Below are 23,195 nucleotides of genomic sequence, written 5' to 3'. Positions count from 1 at the left end.
GTGGAATGAAGGGGGGGAAAAGCCCAGGGTCCGATGGACTAAGTGCAGAATTTTATAAAGAATTTTTCGAGATTTTAAGTCCATTGCTCTTAGAAGTTTTTAAGGAAATTAAAATTGAGGGAAGCCTGGCCCCATCTATGAGGAGAGGTATCATAAGCTTAGCTTATATAAAAATAAAGGGGATAGACGGGATCTGAAGAATTGGAGGCCCATCACATTATTAAATGTGGATTATAAAATCTTGGCGAGGGTTATGGCAAATCGTTTGAAGGAGGTGTTACCGGAGATAGTTTGGCCCTCTCAGTCCTATGGAGTCATAGGCCGGGACATCGCAGACTCTGTGGTCTCAATCCGAGATGCGATAGAGCTCATGGAAGAGAGTGGGAGGGAGGCTTATATGTATTAAAGATAGATCAAGAGAAAGCCTTTCATAGGGTCTCTCATGAGTTTTTATTGAAGGTTTTGGAAGCATTTGGTTTCAAGGAAAATTTCATTCAGTGGATAAGGATTTTTTATTCAAACATATATAGCTGCATTAAATGTAATGGTTTTTTATCCAAGTATTTTCCGATACAGAGATCAGTGAGACAGGGTTGTCCCCTGTCCCCATTGTTGTACACATTGGTAGCAGAACCATTATGTTACATGATGCGAAAGAAACAAGGTGTAGTTGGGATTGTGGTCCCCAGTTCTGGGTTGGTGTCGGTGATACACCAATATGCAGATGACACAACCTTAACATTGAGAAATGGGGAGTCAGTGAGGAAAGCTATGGATGTAGTGGAGGAATATTGTAGAGCTTCAGGAGCCAGAGTGAATTATAGCAAGTCCCAATGCCTGGTTGCAGGGAGGGGTAGGGGGGAATGGTTGGGGGAATGTCCCTTTAAGGTGGTGGAGGTTTTGGAAGTTCTGGGGGTGCATATGGGGTGCAAGAAAGACAGGGATGAAGTGGATCGATTAAATTGGGAGCCGAAGGTTATGAAAATTTAAAAGATTTTGGGAAGATGGGAAAGAAGGTGGTTGAAAGTGCAAGGAAGAGCGACAGTGGTGTCTGCTCTCCTGCTATCTAAGCTATGGTACTTATTGACGGTGGAGGATATTCCTGAGTGGGCGGAAAAGTCCATCCGAGAGGCTTGTGTGAGGTTTTTATGGGAAGGGAAACCAGCCTTGGTGGCATACAATACCATCATTGGACGGAGAAATCAGGGAGGACTCAATTTTCCAGATATTGATTTGAAGAAGAAATCCTTTAGAATCAAATGGGTGAAGAGATTTCTTCAGAAGTCAAATACAAGTTTTTGGAAGAGTTGTTTTGAGCATTTTTTTAAAACGAAGTGGGATAGGAGGGCAGGGGATATTGTATATGGAATACAATAATATGTTTTTGAAATTGATTAAACTTCTCCCTAGGTTTTATAAGGGGGTTGTAGAGACTTGGGCCCAATTTTTAAAGAGTGTGCAGTTTATGCCCAAGGGGGCTGAGGAATTTTTAGAACAGCCCTTATTTTTCAACATCGAAGGAGAGGTTTTATTTAATCAAGCTTTTATAAAAGCTGGGATTATATCTGTGAAAGATGTATTATGCGAGGTAATTCCAGGTTGGTTGCCGGAAGCGATAGTGAGGGACATGGTGTGGGAGGAGGATCAGGAAGTAGAAGGAAAAGCAATAGGAATCATGCATGAGAAGATTGAGAGGGCAATGCCACAGGATTGGATGGAAGAAATAAATGCGGAAATCTCCAAAGGAAGTAAAATGCGTCCCGCTTTTCCAAGCTTTGTACTGGAGAAAGGGGGAGAGTTGGTTCAATTTGACAACTGTAATACTCGAGATTTCTATGAGGTATTCAGAGAATGGAGATTCAAGACACCTGCTGGTCGGGAGTTTTGGCAGAGTATATACCCACAGCTGGACTTCAACAGGATTTGGAAGGGAGTGTGGGCGAATTTTAAATGCCCAGAATGGATTGAACTAGACTTCAAATTGGCTCATAACTGGATTTTTACCATGACGGTCTTGTGCAAATTTGGACGAGTGGAGGCGGCAACTTGCCCAGTGTGTGGGACATGGGATGAGACTCTGTCCCATTTACTGGTGTTATATCCGCAGTTAAATGACTTTAAGTACTATGTTCGACAGTTGTGTGAAGCTTTTTTGCTGGGTGGTGACCGAAGTGCGAGAATGGAAATCCCGTGAGACTCAATTTTGAGATGGGGATTGCAGGAGAGTCTGCCCGAGTCTAGCGGAGCGACAATTAATTTAATGTTCAGTTTGGCTAGATTCGTGATTGTGCAAAGAAGGAATGCTCTGTTTTTTAAGGGGAGGAGAATCAATCTAAAAGAGTATTTTAAATATAAGCTAAAAGATCATTATAAATCTCTGTGGATGTTTTATTCAGAAAGGAATTTAAGGACAGTATTTTACAACCAATTTTTAAAGTACAATCGATTAATATATGTTACAGGTGACAAATTAAACTTCAGGTTTTGATGTTAAAATGTGGTGGCGGAATGGCTGTGCAGAGCGGCGGAATTGATTTGTATCATACAATGTAATGATCACGATGTTGTAAATGTTCTTAATGTTCAATAAAGTATAATATTTAAAAAAAGCACTCTCACCTCTGAGTCAGAATGTTGTAAGTTCAAGTCCCACTCCAGAGACTTGAGCACAAAATCTAGGCTGGCACTTCACCTCCCGACTCCCCAAAGCCTTTCCACCATCTACAAGGCACAAGTCAGGAGTGTGATGGAATACTCTCCACTTGCCTGGATGAGTGCAGCTCCAACAACACTCAAGAAGCTCGACACCATTCAGGATAAAGCAGCCCACTTGATTGGCACTCCATCCACCTTCAACATTCACTCCCTCCACCACCGGCGCACTGTGGCTGCAGTGTGTACCATCCAGAAGATGCACTGCAGCAACTCGCCAAAGCTCCTTCAACAGCACCTTCCAAACCCGCAACCTCTACCACTTAGAAGGACAAGGGCAGCAGACACATGGGAACATCACCACCTACAAGTTCCCCTCCAAGCCACACATCATCCTGACTTGGACCTGTATCGCCGTTCCTTCGCTGTCGCTGGGCCAAAATCCTGGAACTCCCTTCCTAACAGCATTGTGGGTGTACCTACACCATATGGACTGCAGCGGTTCAAGAAGGCGGCTCACCACCATCTTCTTGAGGGCAATTAGGGATGGGCACTAAATGCAGGCCTAGCCAGCCAGTGACGCCCACATCCCATCAATGAATAAAAGAAAAAATGCAATGCTGAGGGAGTGCTGCACCATCAGAGGTGCAGTCTTTTGTTAAAACGAGCCCACCCCTGATGTAAAAGGTCATTGGCTGTAAAGCATTTTGGGATGTCCTGAGGTCATGAAAGGCACTATAATAATGCAAGTCTTTCTTTCTTTTCATAGGTGCCTAATAGCACCCACACTGTTTGATGCTTTTTATTTGGCCACTAACCTGTGCCAACTTGGTAGCAATTCTTTCCCTGTGTTAAAGTACCATCCAGTGGAGGGCTCAGGCTGCACCCAGGATGCGCCAACAGCTGCTAATTAGTTGTTAGCAAAAATTCATTAACTGTGAAATTAGTGCCGGACAACATGCTTCTGCTTTCAGTCCATTTCAGTTTCAAAAGATTATTTTTTTGTTTGAATAGTTTATTTTGATGGTATTAGATTCAGTAACTTTTTTCATTCCATTTCCTCCAATAACACAGTGTGAAGAAGCTGAATTAATACAGTAAAATGTTCCAACTGTTGAAGCTGTGCCACTGTCTTCCCCTTTCCATGGTAGCATTCTAGTCCTAATTCCTCTTTGTGATTTTTTTTTAATTCGCTTATGGGATGTGGGCATTTCTGGCAAGGCCAGCATATATTGCCCATCCCTAGTTGCCCTTGAGAAGGTGGTGGTGAGCCGCCTTCTAGAACTGCTGCAGTCCGTGTGGTGAAGGTACTCCCACAGTGCTGTTAGGGAGGGAGTTTCAGGATTTTGACCCAGTGACGATGAAGGATCGGCGATATACTTCCAAGTCAAGATGGTGCGTGACTTGGAGGGGAATTTGGAGGTGGTGGTGTTCCCATGCGCCTGCTGCCCTTGTCCTTCTAGGTAGAAGAGGTCACGGGTTTGGGAGGTGCTGCCAAAGAAGCCCTGGCGAGTTGCTGCAGTGCATCTTGTAGATGGTGCACACTGCAGACACGGTGCGCCGGTGGTGGAGGGAGTGAATGATTAAGGTGATGGATGGGGTGCCAATCAAACGGGCTGCTTTGTCCTGGATGGTGTCAAGCTTCTTGAGTGTTGTTGGAGCTGCACTCATCCAGGCAAGTGGAGAGTATTCCATCACACTCCTTACTTGTGCCTTGTAGATGATGGAAAGGCTTTGGGGAGTCAGGAGGTGAGACACTCGCCGTAGAATACCCAGCCTCTGACCGGCTCTTGTTGTCACAGTATTTATGTGGCTGGTCCGGTTAAGTTTCTGGTCAATGGTGACCCCCAGGATGTTGTTGTTGGGGGATTCAGCGATGGTAATGCCGTTGAATGTCAAGGGGAGGTGGTTAGACTCTCGCTTGTTGGAGATAGTCATTGCCTGGCACTTCTGTGGCGCGAATGTTACCTGCCACTTATCAGCCCATTGAAGAATCATTTAGCAGGGGATGGGACTTGAAAATTCCCTTTAAGCAACAGCCGCACCATTTTCTTTATTAAACAGCACCACATGGTGTTGGCCTAAAGAAATACATGTAAACATCTTGAAGAAACCATAAATGCCATTTTCCTGTGTAGACAGAAAAAAACCTCCAGTGAGTCTGACCACTGCCCCTAACTAGGTTGGGGTCTTTAATGAGATCCGCATAATTGTCTGATTTTTGTTTCTAATGTGGTGGAATGGGCCACTTCAAATAGAAGAATCTCTATACTGGACCCTGTGTCCTACGTTTCTTCTAATCTACTGGCTAAACATGGAGGCTGGCTCATTACTTAGCTGGCATTCCCCAATAAACAAAAGTCTCACCTGAAGAACTGCTTCCTTGGTGCGAAAACTAAACTTGCCTATGTGGCTTTCATCAACTTCCTGGATCGCTAATAGTAAACTCGAGGGAGCATATCTGTGGACAAAAAATGATGAAGGGTTAATAAACTTGCAGAATGGGCATATAATTGGCAAATGAATTTCAACATAGGTAAGTGTGAGGTATTGCATTTTGGTAAGAAAAATAAGGAGGTCACATATTACTTAGAAAATAAGAATTTAAATGGGGTAGAGGAGCAAAGGGATCTCGGAGTACAAATACATAAATCACTAAAAGTTGCAACACAGGTTAATAAGGCCACAACAAAAGCAAACCAAGCACTGGGGTTTATTTCTAGAGGGATAGAATTGCAAAGTAGAGAAGTTATACTAAGCTTGTATCAAACCTTGGTTAGAGCACACTTGGAGTACTGTGTACAGTTCTGGTCGCCATATTATAAAAAGGATGTAGACGCACTGGAGAAGGTACAAAAATGATTTGCAAGGATGATACCAAAACTGTGAGGTTATACCCATCAGGAAAAGATGAACAGGCTGGGTCTCCTTTATCCTGATAAGAGAAGGCTGAGGGGTGACCTAATAGAGGTATTTAAAATGAGGAAAGGTTTTGATAGAGCGGATACAGAGAGAATGGGCAGGATTTTCATTCAGGAGTCGGGTTGGAGGCGGGACTACAACTTTCGGGGTTGTAGTCCCGCCTCCATCGAGATACGGCCAATCCACGCGATTTTAACTTGATTGACCTTGTTGAGCCCGCCCAGCGGGTTCAGCAGGCCAATTAAGGGCCACCCGGCAACAGGTGACATCACAGACTGAAATTTCATCTGTCAAGAGGTTTTGACAGATGAAATATCAGTGTTTCACAGCTGTTTGAAGCTGTCAAACACTGACAGTCTTACTTCTAACATGAGTCCTTCTCCACAGACTCAGTTAGAAATCTCTCCTGCACAGAAAGCTGCAGGCTGTCACTTTTGACAGTTCGCAGCCATTCTGCTTTCTGTGCCGGTGAGATGAGGGACTCCTGAGACCTAAAGGAACGAAGGCTGAAAAGATAAGCAAAGGTATGTAAAACTTATTTAATCACTTTAGACACACCAAACACACTTACCTTTGCACTCATGCACACATCACTCACCTGAACACCGAAATCTCAACCCCTCCAAATCCTTCAACCCGACGGCCCGCCTCCTCTAACTTGGCGTGGTTTGGAGCCGTCGGGAATCCCACACTTCAACCTTAAAAATAGGGATTAGGCTAAAAACTGCCTGTTAACTACCTGTTAACAGGCAGTTAATTGGCACTAATCCCTTCCCGCCTCAGGTAGGCGGGTCCCAGTGCGGGACGGGTACCCGCCTCCTTTGAAACTGGCATGGAGGTGGGTTGGGGGCGGGATGGGATCGGGACCCCTGATTTCGGGATTTTAACCCCTCGCACGCCTCCAATCCCGACTCCACGGCCCAATGAAAATCCTGCCCAGTGTCTCCAATTGTGGGGAAGAGCAAAACTGGAGGCCATCAATATTAGATAGCCACCAAGAAATCCAATAGGGAATTCAGAAGAAACTTCTTTGCCCAGAGAGTGGTGAGAATGTGGAACTCGCTACCACAGGGAGTGGTTGAAGTGAATAGTATAGATGCATTTAAGGGGCAGTTGGATAAGCATATGAGGGAGAAGGGAATAGACGGTTATGCTGATGGAGTTAGATGAGGAAAGACAGGAGGAGGCTCGAATGGAGCATAAACGCTGGCATGGACTGGTTGGGCCGAATGGCCTGTTTCTGTGCCGTATTGTAAGAGTTCGCAATAATTTACAGTTCTGAAGATTAATTTTTTTTGATTAAAGAATCCCTGGGCGTTGTGCTTTTAAATTTCCAGGCATAAACATGGCTGTCGCACCACATGGCCGAAGACAAAGGGGCTTGGAAAGCAGCTTTCTGTGTCTGGAAGTAAGGTTCAATGGAGACAAAACGTTACCACAGGACAATGCTTTGTTTACAAAGCAATTGAATGCTATTAGCATTTGTTTGAATATTGAGTGGATACATCTAAACTGCAGAAGAAACTTTTGTATCTTGAATGGGATCCGTTTAAGAACTGAATGGGCTTAAATCACCTAGCATTCTGGACAATAGAGCAGTTGTATTTCCCTTTTGTTTCAGCCCAGGGAGCTCGGGAAGACACATTAACCCAGTCCAACCACTCTGAGTTAGCCAATCACAGCTTTCTCTTGTGTATTGGACCCTTTGGGCGGGGAATTTTGCACACAGCCCTTGCAAGGCAGAACGGCAGGGGGCTCACCAGGTATAAAGATAGCTGCTGAGAAGCTATCTCTCTCTCTTTACTTCGCTGGACCACAGGTGAGCAGGGTGTTCTGACTCCTCGGCAAGGCAACCTAGCAGGAGTTAGGGGTGGTGATTTGAGGGTAATTGCTAAGATTGTTTAAGTAACATTGGAGCCATTTTATCCCTCGTTTTCGCCGTCTGCAACCCCCTGTTATATAGTTTTACTGTAATTACTGTGTTCGTGTGGTATCGTTTATTCTTTTGATTGTAGTTTATTTAGGTAATAAAACTTGATTTTTCTCTCATCCAAACCACTTGTTCCGTTTTAATATCATTAATTATAAGTTCCTCCACTCAGAACTAAAGGAGGGGTAGCGATTCAAAACAGCTGTTTGTAAATTGGTTTAGAGTGCAGCAGCAAAAGGCTGTTGACCAGGTGAATTACCGTAAACCAGGTAAAAAGTTGGAATTGGTCAGAGCTCAGAGGCAAAGGCTGCTGGCCAGGTAAATTACCATAAACCAGTTAAAAGATGCCCCCCTTACAAATGGTAGAGATAGGAATCTCCCCCGCCTCAGTCGAGTCGCTACTGGAAGCAATGCGGTCTCTCCTGACCAACCAGGGAAAGGTAGCAGCCATCAGCAGTGGTGCTGCAACCCCCTCGCCCACCTCTGCCTCCCCACAATGACAAGCCGATATGCTGGCCAAGGAGGGTGCACACACAGGCACTTTCTGGGACCCATATGAGTCTGGGCCAGTGGTGGCAGTTACAGGCAGGGATGGGACACAGGGAAAATCAGGAGTAATGTTAGCCCCAGACCTCAGGACGGTCCAGGCACAGGACCCAGTCCTGAAAGTTGTCATGAGCGCAGTTGTGGAGGGCAAAAGGATAGAGGGCCCCTACAGCGTAGCCCCCCTCTACATAAGGGAAGGCATGCTGTTCAGGGGGGAACAGTGGGTAGTACCCCAGCAGCACCGGAGGGAATTCCTTCAGCTGGCCCATGAGGGGCCGGGAGCAGGACATCCCGGGCTGGAGACCACCTGGCAACGGGTGGAACAGGCAGGATGGTGGCCAGGGCTCCGGGATGATGTCCGCGCGTTCTGTGCTAGCTGTCTTGTGTGTGCAGCAAATAGTCCCGATCCACACAAAAGGAAGGTGCCCATGGGACACATTAGGAGGGTCGAGGGACCATGGCAGTTGATCCAGATCGACTATATAGGACCCTTGCCCACTACCCAGGGAGGCTAGAAGTACTGCCTCGTCCTGGTGGATGTGTTTTCCAAGTGGGTGGAAGCCTTCCCCTGCAGAACGGCCAGAGCAATGGGGACTGCAAAGATCTTGGTGAAGGAGGTGTTCTCGCGGTAGGGACTGCCCCAGTTCGTGGAGTCTGACCAGGGAGGCCATTTTACAGGCCAAGTCGTGCAGAACACCCTCAGGCTGCTTGGTATTCAAGGGAAGTGGCACGTCGCCTACAACCCACGGTCTTCAGGGATTGTGGAGCGTATGAACCGTACCCTTAAAGAAAGATTGAGGAAAGAGGTCGTGGGGTCGCCCCAAAAATGGGCAGAGACCCTACCTCTGATCCTCATGGGGATCCGGGCCAGTCAGTCCAAAAGTACAGGGCATTCACCACATGGGCTCATGACCGGCAGGGTTATGAGGACCCCCACTCATGTCCTCGCCCCAGTTCTCACCGAAGGACAACTGCAGGAAATAAACCGGGATAAATTCACCCAAAACCTCCTAGAACACCTCAAACGGATTTATGGGCAGGCAGCAGACAGCATGGGGAAGCAGCATCGGAATAACCGGCTGCTGCTCGAGCCTAGCAAGAGCCACCAGTGGGAGATAGGAGATCTAGTGATGGTAAGAAACTATGCCCGGGTGGGAAGTTTAGAGCCACTCTACATGGGACCCTATAGTATAGTGGATAGGGCCAGCCCCATGGTCTATGCTGTAAAACTACCCCGGTGCACAAAGTGGTTCCACGTCAACCAATGCAAATTGTACGAGGCAAGTTCAAGTTCACCGCCTGTAAAGACAGGCACTGTGGCCTGTTTAAAGGGACCAGCTTCCCAGCCCGCTTCTAGAGTGGTCCCCCCCATGATGTGGGACCCTGGGGGGGCAGGGATAGCAATCCCTCTTGCAGGAGACAAAGGGGGGGAGCTGACACCAGGTTTTAAACATGGGGAGGAAAATTTCCAGCCACCAGCAGCGGGTGGTGAGAGTATACCTGCCCCCAGCACAGGAGTGGGCAGGGAAGAGCAGACAAACCCAGAGAGAGATTTGCACCGGCAGGCTGCCAGGTACATTACACAGTGCGGGCTATTTGGACATGGGGGAGAAGGCTCCCAGCCAGCTGGGGCTGTGACCCAAGCTCAGGGTCCGCCAGCCAAAGTTTCCCCCATAGAGACACCCCTCAGAAGGTCTCAGCGGGTGCCCCAGCCTAAGAAAGCATGGTCACCCACTTTACAGTGGAGTAAGGCGGCCTCCCGAACCGGGGAGAAGCCAAAGAACAAAGGCCCCCACTCAACAGCCATAAGCTGCGAGGGACAAGAGACAGGAGGCAGTCCAGCTTTGCTGCAGCCAGCAGCAATCTGCGACAGTGCCAGAGATTAGCCTGGCCGTCCGGAGACGGGCGGCATTTGTACTATAGCTATGAGTGAATATAGCATGCTTTAAGGTGTAAATTTTAGTTTCATATAACCAGTTTGAAGTTTAAGTTTAAAGAGTTTAAGTTTACATGTGTGCCGAATGTTTGTATTTTGGTCCGAGGTCAAGGGACCCAACCATGTCTCCACCTAAGGCAGCAGGTCCGTGAGACCTGGCTGCATGTCCTTTTAAGTTTTTACAGGAGATTGGAAAATGAAGCAGCCATGTTTGCCCAGCCCAAGCTGGGCATCGAATGAAGATATGGAGACAGAATGTTGGGGATCACCTCGCCACTGGACGAATCCAGAGGGAAACCCTGCAGCGATCTTCGGGAAAAACCGGACAGGGTCCGGAGGAACTTGCCTACTCCTCCTACGGGGAGGAGATGGCCCCAGCTGGGTGGGGCACGGCCCCCAACCCAGCACTATCCTGACCGAAGTTCACTTGCGGGAGACCTCGCTGTTGAGGAGTCATGATGGGGAAGCGCGGGCGCCTTGTGTGATAGGGACGCGTTCCTCGGGGGTGGGTGGTGATGGCCCGGGAAAGATCGTATAGAGGAGGGGGAGACCCAAGAGTCGCGTGGGTGCGTTCGGGGAAGGGAGGAACTCACCCGGGGGGGGCCCACGGGCAAAGAGGGTAAGTGTGGCTGGGAAGGATGAGTGGGTGGCCGGATCTGGGTGGGGCCAGGGAGAGCCGCCACACAGGCACCCATCATTTTCTGCAGCCAGTCGAGGGAAGACGGGAGGGGGAGGGACTGGGAGTCACGGTCCCATACTCCCCGGTCTCAGTCTGTGCCAAGGTATATTTTAAACAGGAGGGGTACCCCGCCTCCACAAAAGGACAAGGGAACGGCTCGGGGCTGGTGGAGCAGGCTGGTCTGTAAATCCATTCTGCCTGTTTTAAAGTTTAAGACAATCAACAGGGGGGTGGAAGGTACCTTTACTGCCCGGGTGGGAGGAGCAATACCCACTCAAATTTTGCGACCTATCATCGGCACGTGATGATCGGGGTTCATTTAAGTATGTTGTTTCAAATGTTTAATGATTTTTTGTATTTTGTGTTGCAGCCCCAAGTTGAGCAGAGGCGTAGGACCCTCTCCATGCTTGGGATCATTTTGAATACATTGTGCAACTAAGATTTCAACATTTTGTAATAAGTTATGATGTAAGAAAGGTGATTGTAAATTTGGTTTACATTGTATAATTTTACAAGCGTGTAGGGGTATGAGACCCCTTATTGAAAACTGAAGTATCTGTAAGATGCCTACCGTACCATGGTTTTTTTTCTTGAATTTAAGGGGAATAGACGGGACGGGGATCAGTGGCAGATAGCTATTAGGTAAATACAGGGGATGGTTGTTTGTGAGGGGTCAGAAATTATTGCTCATTTCTTCAAGAGGATACTACAAGCAAGCTGGAAGTATCCAAGGGCGGACTGTAAGAATTCGCAATAATTTACAGTTCTGAAGATTAATTTTTTTGATTAAAGAATCCCTGGGCATTGTGCTTTTAAATTTCCAGGGATAAACATGGCTGTCGCACCACATGGCCGAAGACAAAGGGGCTTGGAAAGCAGCTTTCTGTGTCTGGAAGTAAGGTTCAATGGAGACAAAACGTTACCACAGGACAATGCTTTGTTTACAAAGCAATTGAATGCTATTAGCATTTGTTTGAATATTGAGTGGATACATCTAAACTGCAGAAGAGACTTTTGTATCTTGAATGGGATCCGTTTAAGAACTGAATGGGCTTAAATCACCTAGCATTCTGGACAATAGAGCAGTTGTATTTCCCTTTTGTTTCAGCCCAGGGAGCTCCGGAAGACACATTAACCCAGTCCAACCACTCTGAGTTAGCCAATCACAGCTTTCTCTTGTGTATTGGACCCTTTGGGCGGGGAATTTTGCACACAGCCCTTGCAAGGCAGAACGGCAGGGGGCTCACCAGGTATAAAGATAACTGCTGAGAAGCTATCTCTCTCTCTTTACTTCGCTGGACCACAGGTGAGCAGGGTGTTCTGACTCCTCGGCAAGGCAACCTAGCAGGAGTTAGGGGGTGGTGATTTGAGGGTAATTGCTAAGATTGTTTAAGTAACATTGGAGCCATTTTATCCCTCGTTTTCGCCGTCTGCAACCCCCTGTTATATAGTTTTACTGTAATTACTGTGTTCGTGTGGTATAGTTTATTCTTTGGATTGTAGTTTATTTAGGTAATAAAACTTGATTTTTCTCTCATCCAAACCACTTGTTCCGTTTTAATATCATTAATTATAAGTTCCTCCACTCAGAACTAAAGGAGGGGTAGCGATTCAAAACCGCTGTTTGTAAATTGGTTTAGAGTGCAGCAGCAAAAGGCTGTTGACCAGGTGAATTACCGTAAACCAGGTAAAAAGTTGGAATTGGTCAGAGCTTAGAGGCAAAGGCTGCTGGCCAGGTAAATTACCATAAACCAGTTAAAAGATGCCCCCCTTACAGTATATCCTGTGTAATTCTATGTAAAAAAGCAACTTAGCTGTTAACTCGTTGTCATATACCAGTCTTATTTTGTTTAGCTATTTTAAAGAGCCATGGAAGGAATCACTGCCATGTATAATCTCAGTTTAAAGTAAATAATCTGTTTCCATCCTCATTATGAAGGCCTTTCAGTATTTGAAAAATCTGAGTCATGTCCTCTCTAAATGTTCTTCTCGGATTAAAAACAAGTCAAATTCTAGTGGCCTATTCTTGTAAACCTGAGAGCAAAAAATAGAAGGAGGCTAATGAAAAAAATTAGGAGCAAAAACAAAGAGGAGAAATAAATGGGAGCCTTCAGAGACAGATCACATTATAAACTGGTGCGAACCCAAACTGTTGAGAAAGAATGGGGTAGATTTTCACTTTCAGAGGTGGCGGAAAACTGGCAGCAGCAGATTGGGTGGATGTGTAACGAGCGGCCAATTTTCCTTTCCATTAAGAAAGACTTGCATTTATACAGCGCCTTTCGCGACCTCAGGATGTCCCAAAGCGCTTTACAGCCAATTAAGTAGCTTTGAAGTGCAGTCACTGTTGTAATGTAGGAAACGCGGCAGCCAATTTGCACACAGCAAGCTCCCACAAACAGTAACGTGATAATAACCAGATAATCTGTCTTTTAATGATGTTGGTTGAGGGATAAATATTGTCCAAGACACCAGGGATAACTCCCCTGCTTTTCTTGAGAAATAGTACCAGGGAATATTTTACGTCCACCTGAGAGAGCAGACAGGGCCTTGGTTTAATGTCTCATCCGAAAGACGGCACCTCCAACAGTGCAGCACTCCCTCAGCACTGCACTGGAGTGTCAGCCTGGACTTTTGTGCTCAAATCCCTGCAGTGGGACTTGAACGCACAACCTTGTGACTCAGAGGCAAGTGTGCTACCCACTGAGCTGAAAGGATTGACGTCGGCCTTTTCCATTTACTTTGATCCGTTACCTCCAGTTTTTGGCCATCGCTGAAAGTTAAAATCTATTCCAATGATTCATTTTTACAGCCAAGTTATTCAATGATTAAACATTAAGGCCTAGAAATTCAGTTGGTAGCGCCAGCCGCTAGCGCCTTAAGAGGGCGATAAGTGGGGCGCGAAGCGGATAGCGCCCGGGCGCGGCGTGATCTGCGCCTTTCACAAACTTGAGTGGACATTTAGCGGCGGCGCAAAACCGCAACGCCCGCTCAGCTGCGCGCGCAGATCCTGATGTAATTTCATGGTGCACGTTCTTGGTGCGGCCCGAACCGGAACTTCAGTGGCGCCCCCCTTCTTTCCGCCTGGCGCTCCCAGCGACTGGTTGAGTGGAACGGTTCCCAGTCGCTGTGGGGCTGGGGGGGGTGCTATTTAAAGGGGGCTCTTCCTGCCTTCTTTGTGGTAGCCATTTTGGACCACTCGTTCTGTGTGAGAGAGAGAGAGATTTGCAGAGAGACAAAGGGAGAGAGCTTTCTGCTTTGACTCAGCGCTCGCACGGGTACTTCTGGCTTCAGCCCAGAGCTTTGCAGTTGGATTGATTTTCAGTGCCATAGCCTTGAGTGGCCACATATAATGGGGGCTGCAATGGGTGGAAACGTTGGGTTTCTCCATTGCACTGAGAGGGCTCAGAGACGCCGAGAGAGAGTGCCAATCATGGCCAGACGGAGGAGGGCCAAAAGGCGTCGGCACAGGAGGCCTTACCCTCCCATGGTATACCACCAGCAGTTCTCATACCTCAACATGTCTGAGGAGCAGTGTATTCGGAGGCTTCGATTCAGAAGGGAGGTGGTCACTGAGATCTGCCACCTGCTTCAGAGAGATCTGCAGCCTCAGCTGAGGAGCAGGACGTCTCTGTCGGTGGCAGTGAAGGTGACAGTGGCTCTGAACTTCTATGCCACCGGTTCCTTCCAATCCGCTACTGGGGACATTGCCAATGTCTCCCAGTTCGCGGTACATTGCTGCATCCACCAAGTCACAAGTACACTCTTCAAAAGCAGACGTCAGTACATTTCCTTCCCCATGACCCTGGACAAGCAGCAGGAGCGTGCAATGGGATTTGCAAGAATAGCGGGCTTCCCCATGGTCCAGGGCGCCATTGACTGCACGCATGTGGCTTTGCGGGCGCCTCTAGAGAATGCCGAGGACTACCGCAACCAGAAGGGGTTCCATTCGTTGAACATGGAGTTGGTGTGTGACCACAGGCAGCTGACCAGTGCCACGTGCTAGTCAGAGTAGAAACAGAAGGATACTTCAGATGAATACGTGGCTAGAGGAATGGTGCCAGGGGGAGGGATTCAAGTTCCTGGGACATTGGAACCGGTTCTGGGGGAGGTGGGACCAGTTCAAACTGGAAGGTTTGCACCTGGGCAGGGCTGGAACCGATGTCCTAGGGGGAGTGTTTGCTAGTGCTGTGGGTGAGGGTTTAAACTAAAATGGCAGGGGTTGGGAACCTGAGCAGGGAGACAGAGGAAAGGGAAACAAGGATAAAAGCAAAAGATAGGAAGGAGAAAAACAAAAGTGGTAGTCAGAGAAATCAATGGTTTAAATCAAACATGGCCACAGTAAATAATAATTCTAATAGGTCTAAGAGCGTCAAAAAAACAAGCCTGAAGGCTTTGTGTCTTAATGCGAGGAGCATTTGTAATAAGGTGGATGAATTGGCTGTGCAAATACAAGTAAACAAATACGATTTGGTTGGGATTACGGAAACGTGGCTCAAGGAAGGCCAGGACTGGGAACTCAACATCCAGGGGTATTCGATATTCAGGAAAGATAGGCAAAAAGGAAAGGGAGGTGGGGTAGCATTACTGGTTAAAGAAGGGATTAACACAATTGTAATGAAGGATATTAGCTCTGATGAGGTGGAATCTGTATGGGTAGAATTGAGAAATACTAAGGGGAAAAAACGTTAGTGGGAGTGGTTTATAGACCTCCAAACAGTAAGGCGGAGGTTGGGGATGGCATTAAAAGGGAAATTAAAGAAGCGTGCAATAAGGGCACAGCAGTCATCATGGGTGACTTTAATCTACATATAGATTGGGCCAACCAAATTAGTAACAATACTGTGGAGGAGGAATTCCTGGAGTGTTTACGGGATGGTTTCCTGGACCAATATGTCGAGGAACCAACCAGAGATCAGGCCATCTTAGACTGGGTATTATGTAACGAGAAAGGATTAATTAGCAATCTTGTTGTAAGAGGCCCCTTGGGTCGGAGCGATCATAATATGATCGAATTCTTCATTAAGATGGAGAATGAAGTAGTTGACTCGGAGACTAGGGTCCTCAATTTAAATAAAGGAAACTACGATGGTCTGAGGAGCGAGTTGGGTAGGATTGATTGGGGAATGGCACTCAAAGGGTTGATGGTGGATAGGCAATGGCAAACATTCAAAGACCGAATGAACTACAGAATTTGTTCATCCCAGTTTGGCATAAAAATAAAACAAAAAAGGTGACCCAACCGTGGCTAACAAGGGAAATTAGGGATAGCATAAGGTCCAAGGAGAGGGCATATAAATTGGCCAGAAAAAGCAATAATCCTGAGGAGTGGGAGCAGTTTAGGATTCAACAATGGAGGACAAAGGGATTAATTAAGAAAGGGAAAATAGAATATGAGAGTAAGCTTGCAGGGAACATAAAAACTGACTGTAAAAGCTTTTATAGATATGTGAAGAGAAAAAGATTGGTGAAGTCAAGTGTAGGTCCCTTGCAGTCAGAATCGGGGGAATTTATAATGGGGAACAAAGAAATGGCAGACCAACTAAATACATATTTTGGTTCTGTCTTCACAAAGGAGGACACAAATAACCTCCCAGTGATGCCGGGGAACATAGGGTCTGATGAAAGGGTGGAACTGAAAGAATTCAGTATTTGTAGGGAAATGGTGTTAGGAAAATTGATGGGCCTGAAGGCCGATAAATCCCCAGGGCCTGATAATCTACATCCCAGGGTACTTAAGGAAGTGGCCCTAGAAATAGTAGATGCATTGCTGGTCATCTTCCAGAACTCGATAGACTCTGGAACGGTACCCATGGATTGGCGGGTAGCTAATGTTACCCCACTATTCAAAAAAGATGGTAGAGAAAAGGCGGGGAATTATAGACCAGTAAGCTTGACATCGGTAGTGGGGAAAATGCTAGAGTCCATTGTAAAAGATGTAATAGCAGAGCACTTGGAAAGCAGTGACTGGATCGGACAAAGTCAACATGGATTTACAAAAGGTAAATCATGCTTGACTAATCTACTGGAATTTTTTGAGGATGTAACTGGTAAAATAGATAAGGGAGAACCAGTGGGTGTGGTGTATTTGGACTTTCAGAAGGCTTTCGATAAGGTCCCGCATAAGAGATTAGTGTGCAAAATTAAGGCACATGGGATTGGGGGCAAGGTACTGACTTGGATAGAGAACTGGTTGGCGGACAGAAAGCAAAGAGTTGGAATAAACGGGTCGTTTTCCGAGTGGCAGGCAGTGACTAGTGGGGTACCGCAAGGATCGATCCTAGGACCCCAGCTGTTCACAATATATATTAATGATCTGGATGAGGGAATTGGATGTAATATCTCCAAATTTGCAGACGACACAAAGCTGGGTGGGCGGGTATGCTGTGAGGAGGATGTCGTGAAACTCCAGTACGATTTGGACAGGTTGGGTGATTGGGCAGAAACATGGCAAATGCACTATAATGTGGATAAATGTGAGGTTATCCACTTTGGTGGCAAAAACAGGAAGGCAGATTATTATTTGAATGGCAATAGATTGGGAGAAGGGGAAGTGCAAAGAGACCTGGGTGTTCTTGTGCACCAGTCGCTGAAGGTAAGCATGCAGGTGCAGCAGACGGTTAAGAAGGGAAATGGTATGTTGGCCTTCGTAGCAAGAGGGTTCGAGTACAAGAACAAGGATGTCTTGCTGCACTTGTACAGGGCCTTGGTGAGACCACACCTTGAGTATTGTGTGCAGTTTTGGTCGCCTTACCTGAGGAAGGACGTTCTTGCCATGGAAGGAGTGCAGCGAAAGTTCACCAGGCTGATACCTGGGATAGCAGGAATGACGTATGAGAAGAGATTGTGTCGATTGGGCTTATACTCACTGGAGTTTAGAAGATTGAGAGGGGATCTCATCGAAACCTATAAAATTCTGTCAGGCCTGGACAGACTAGATGCAGGAAGGATGTTTCTGATGGCCGGGGAGTCCTTGGGGGATGGCCTGGACCAGCTCTGGGCCTGGAGGGCCCGGCTGCTGACTGCTCCAACTCTGCTTGGGCGGCAGCAGTCTGTCCTATGGGTGGTGGCAGCTGCAGGGGAGGAGTGACAGTGTTGGCAGCACCTGACAGAGCACAGGCACTCCCTGGTCGGACGAGACACTGGCACTCGCACAGGGCAGCACTGAACCATGCGCAGCAATCTGCTGAAGCACAGACTGCTGGCCTGCTGCGGCGCGGCGAGGGCCCTGGCGAATCCTGCTCGATCCAGCAAGGGTGGCAGCAGTTAGTGCTCGTGTGGCCCTGATCTGTGTCTGCATCAGACCAGCCAGTGACTGCATGGCACGACTAAGCACTTGGCTGGAAGCCGCCTGTGCTGCCCCGAATTCCTGTACACTCCTTGCCAGTGACTCTATGGAGTCAGGCATCCTTGCCACTGCAGCCATGAGTTCAGTGTGCCTGCGCTCCACCTGGGTGCCCATTTCAGCAAGGAGCCGCACCTCCTCTGTGCTCACTGTAGCAGGACTGGAGGCCACACTCTCCCTCCGGGGAGAAGGCCGCCGAGTTTCCCTACCCCCCCGCGTTGCTGCAGCCCGCTGGGCCCCGGAGCTTCCCCCTCCTCAGACCCTTCCCCCCTGCTCCCCTCCAGGGAAGACGTGTCCCCATTATGGCCATGGGCTGCCTCGGCTGAGGGTGGCACTGATGTTACGGCTTCCTCTTCCTCCTCCTCGCCTTCCGATTCACTCACAGTGGCAGCTTGAGGGCCCGCCTCCTCACCTGGCAAATCAGCATCTGAAAGCAGGGAGGTACAAGAGTTGCTTTAGCGTGAGGGCAGGGCGGCAGCGAGGGAGGCATGAGTGCTGCAATGCACTGCGTTGGTTCGATAGTGGCAAAGGATGCTGGTGTGAGGCACAAGTGGAAAGAGAGAGGTCCAAAAGGTGATCACCTTACCATTGTTGTCCAGAACGGGGTCGGCATCTCCAGTGGCGACGGGGCCAATTAGTCGGCCTGCCATAATCTGTTCCACTCGCTGCTCCAGATAGCTGAGGTCTTTAAGTTCAGGGTGGCCTCCCCCGGTCCGTTGCTGCTGCCTCCTATTGTGGGCCAGCTTGCCCTGCAAGAGAAAGGATGGGCTCTGAGTACAGTGTGAAGCCCTTATCTTGGCTGCACTGCCTCCCATGGTGGAATCGCCCTTATAGTGTCAAGCCCTGATCTTGGCAGCACTGCCTCCCATGGTCGAATAGCCTTTACAGTGTCAAGTCCTGATCTTGGCTGCACTGCCTCCCATGATCGAATAGCCCTTATAGTGTCAAGCCCTGATCTTGGCTGCACTGCCTCCCATGGTCGAATAGCCCTTACAGTGTCAAGCCCTGATCTTGGCTGCACTGCCTCCCATGGTCGAATAGCCCTTACATTGTGTAACGTAGTGATTGTGCATGTGATTTTCATGAGAGGCCCATAGGTGTTGGATGAGGGCTGGGCATTGGGGCTTTCAGGACCCTTTGGCCATAAAGTGAGGTGCACAGGGATGAAGAGGATACTGGAAAGGGTACTCACCCTGACAACCCGAGTGAGGTCGTTGAACTTTTTCCTGCATTGCGTTGGGGTCCTAGGTACCCTGCTGCTGGAGGTCACTCTGTGTGCCACCTCCCTCCAAGCTTTTCGATATTCGTTGGGCAGCGGCCTCCTGCCACTGTCCAGAAAGAGGATAGCTCGCCTGCGCTCCACTGCACCAACCAGAACCTTCAGGGCCCCCTCACTGAAGCGCTGCGCTCGCTCCCTGGCCCTCTCCATGGTCGTAGGCGTAACGATGTCGCAGCAGGTCTGTCCAGGCCTAGAATCAGGGCTCCAATGTGCAGGGCGTGGCTGCAAGCCAAATCGAACCTCCCCCTTTAAGAGGTGATCGGCGCCAGCGTGTCTGCCTGCAATCGCTAACTGGCCGCACCTGCGCTGCGCCCGCCCTCGGTGGTAGCACCTCGCCTCTCCGGCTTAGCACCTTAGGATAGTCGTGCAGCGCCTGCTTTAGCGCAGCAAGAACCTCTTGGGGCAATGCAACTCAATTTCGCTGAAGGTGGCGCTAAGTTGCACCGGGCGCTAAATTTAGCGCACGCTCGACTGTAGCGCCCCAAACGTGGCGATACTGAATTTCTAGGCCTAAACATATAAGCCTAGAAATTACTGTTGGTCACATTAGTGAAAGAATGCATAAAATCTAAGATAATTTTCAGACAGGCACTTTAGAGCCACTAAAAAAGGACCCATGAGCTTGATTTAATTATAAAGCAATAAAATGAAGCCTGGTGTAATTTTCCATCTGTGGCTTAGGCTGGGATTGAACTTTGTGCTCAACACACCCAACTGGAATAGGTTTAAAGGAAGCTCCATAAACAGTGAAACCGTTAAAGGCTCTGCATCCTTTTACTCATTTTGTTGTTTTGCAGCACACTTTTAGTGTAGGCTTCTATTCATTTTGGGGATGTTTTTATATATATATAAAAATTCATTACTACAAAAAGAATGCTAAAGATATTTTCTTTCCCCTAATGGTGTGTTTATGCGGAACCTGAACTAACTGAATATTGTATGTTAATTTACAGGAAGCCAACTGTAACTGACACATTTACAAGACTACAGCAGACTAGGAAGAGCTGAAAATAGAACATGCAAAGAAGCTCTTACATTATAAACAAATATTTGTGGGAGATCAGGGAGCAGTCAGCAAGTCAAGTTCAGATCAATAATGGGTGTTGGCTTTGGATTGCCCCAATTACAGTATTGCATGGCTCAAGTGACACAAGATGAAAGAATGTATGCAAGGGAGATCAGCAAGTACCAGAGCTGAACTGCCGGCAACCATCATTATACGACCAACCGTGTGTGCAGGCCCCGAGACACCCACCTGGTAATAAATGACCAAGAACAACTGCCTCCATAGGTCTTGGATCAGCACAGAGTCAGTTGCAGATCTGTGCCATCCACTGCAAAGATATCTGTAGCCAATCTACATCATCGGGATGGAACACCAGAAGTCACTTCCTCCCTCAACTTACTACAACCTCTAGGTGCATCACTTCGATATGACCTTTGAGCAGTAGAATGCTAACTCTCAGCTGTTTCTGACGCAGTGAGTTCTTGATCTCGGCAGGGTTGAGCAGAGATGTATTGCTTTCCCACCAGAAGAGAAATTAGGAAAAAGGTTCAATCTAAGACACTCCTGCGCATCTCCTGGAGGGCAATTATGAAGCAGTGCTAGAACAGGTCCGGGGACAGGACCCCAGGGTGCAGGGAGGGCTGAAGAAACAGGAAGGATGAAAATATACAACAGACAAAAAAAATGCAAGTACCTTTACAACAGATATCAGTCAGACATAGAGACCAATAGGGTTCTTTGCACACTTTGACTGGAAGCACAACTTTGACTGAGGTACCTGTCAATGTTACTGCTGTCTTCCAACAGAGTGGTGATGAACACCGGAGGGGGCTGATCAGCTTTCTCCTTGTGTGCTGCGAATTCAAACTGCACTGGCCGCAGGTAGAGATGGAATTCATGGAAACCCATTTGCACTGCCACAGACTTGTATAATCTGGGGGGAAAAAACAGCAATGTTATAAATGGGTAATATGTTGCTATTCTAGAATTGTTCAAAATCAAAGAGATTTAGAGTAGAATTTGCAACAAGCTGTATATTACAAGTTTCTAACATAGGATATCACAGTCCCGCACCTCAACTGTGATTAGCGGACTATTTGATATGCAAATTAGACACAAGCAGTTTTCTAATTAATGGTAAACTTCACATTTTTTTTATTTGTTTATGGGGATGTGGGCATTGCTGACAAGGCCAGCATTTATTGCCCATCCCTAATTGCCCTTGAGAAGGTTGTGGTGAGCCGCCTTCTTGAACCACTGCAGCCCGTGTGGTGATGGTACTCCCACAGTGCTGTTAGGTAGGGAGTTCCAGGATTTTGACCCAGCAACGATGAAGGTTCGGCGATATACTTCTAAGTCAGGATGGTGTGTGACTTGGAGGGGAACTTGAAGGTGGGTGGTGTTCCCATGCGTCTGCTGCCCTTGTCCTTCTAGGTGGAAGAGGTCGCAGGTTTGGGAGGTGCTGCTGAAGAAGCCTTGGCAAGTTGCTGCAGTGAATCTTGTAGATGGTACACACTGCAGCCACGGTACGCTGATAGTGGAGGAAGTGAATGTTTAAGGTGGTAGATGTAGTGTATGTACTTTGAAGAAGGAACTATATTCTGCAGCCCCTGTATACTGCAGTACCAGTAGTGACCACCCCGGTATATAAGCCTGTGTAGTAACTTTGTATAGTAGTTCCAGTTTTGTCTCCATTCAGTAAACACCTGTTATAACCAGCTCCTGCAGTCCGTGTCTCAATTACACACGGACGTTACACTGGCGACGAACAGATCCGAACTTACCTACAGTTCTGCACCACCTCACAGGGATCCATCCCTGAAGCGAAGTTGTTAGAGGTCGAGGCCAGAAGGAAGAAATCCAAAAAGAAAAAAAAACAAACAGAAGAAACGGTCGTCGACCGTGGGCAACCGCCCTCTGATTCATCGAATTCGAAGATTTGCAGGAGAGGCTGTCGAGAGCTGGGCTTGGTTATCCAGTCTATGGTGTTCCAGCTAATCGGGCTGGTGGCAGGTTGTACACTGATCCTTCCTGGGCTGCGGCGGGCTAGAGCTCGATCGGGTGGCTTTTCAACGGGGCCGAGCAGCGTTGTCGGGAAGAGGAGAGAGAGAGAGAGGGTGGAGCACACAGGGCGCAGCCGGTGCTATGAAGCCAGGCAGCGTACAGACCCGAGAAGAGGGAGGAAAGTGTCCCATAGGGTCTGCTCTGACGACGGGAACAGTAATTAAAATAAAAGAAATTAGAAGCGCAGAAAGCCGCGAGGAGCTGCAGTTTGCCACGGGGACCGCGGAGAGCAGCGTTGGCAGCAGCGCGGGGGGGAAGTGCGCGAAGATCATAGGGCGTCGCCATCAAGGCATAAAAACGGCAGCAACAGCGCTAGCAGCAGCGGAAAAGACAGAAAGCGTGGGAGGCGCCATCTTAATCCAGCGGGGAAGGCAAAGCGCGGGAGGCACCATTTTGTTCAATCGGGGAAGAAGGCAAAGCGCGGGAGGCGCCATCTTAGATCTCCAAGATGCCGAAGACTGGCAATATCACTGCCTTCGATAATGCAACAGAAGACTGGACCACGTATGTGGAAAGAGTCGAAGTATATTGCAAGGCAAATGAAGTAGCCGATGAGAAAAAGGCATCGGTACCACTAAACTTAATGGGCGCAAGAACGTACAGCCTATTGCGGAACCTGATCACTCCAATCAAACCGATGGCGAAGAGTTTTAATGAAATTGTTGATATCCTACAGGAACACCTAAATCCTACACCGCTGCTGATAGCAGAAAGATTTAAATTCCACAAGAGAAATCAGCATAAAGATGAGAGCAATGCTGATTACCTTACGGAACTACGCAAGCTATCAAAGCACTGCCAGTTCGGAGCAGGACTGGCAGATACCCTACGGGACA

The 23,195-nt window shown here is 47.9% G+C and overlaps 1 protein-coding gene across 1 annotated transcript in view; it reads right to left on the bottom strand.

The window, feature by feature from the left end:
• Positions 1-23,195, bottom strand: part of ccdc162 (coiled-coil domain containing 162) — a 203,289-nt gene that overhangs the window by 127,448 nt on the left and 52,646 nt on the right. Inside the window, exons 12-13 of the mRNA XM_085997788.1 lie at positions 21,074-21,229; positions 5,020-5,113 (exon numbers count right to left, since the gene is read on the bottom strand). Coding sequence (XP_085853914.1) covers positions 5,020-5,113; positions 21,074-21,229 — 250 coding nt within the window. The remainder of the gene's footprint in view (positions 1-5,019; positions 5,114-21,073; positions 21,230-23,195) is intronic.

Source organism: Somniosus microcephalus, chromosome 9 (assembly GCF_052327205.1).
Source record: "Somniosus microcephalus isolate GS21.2 chromosome 9, FLI_Smic_1.0, whole genome shotgun sequence".
Taxonomy (NCBI): domain Eukaryota; kingdom Metazoa; phylum Chordata; class Chondrichthyes; order Squaliformes; family Somniosidae; genus Somniosus; species Somniosus microcephalus.
The sequence above is the reverse complement of the archived record's forward strand: the minus strand, read 5'-3'. Positions and strand labels throughout refer to the sequence as shown.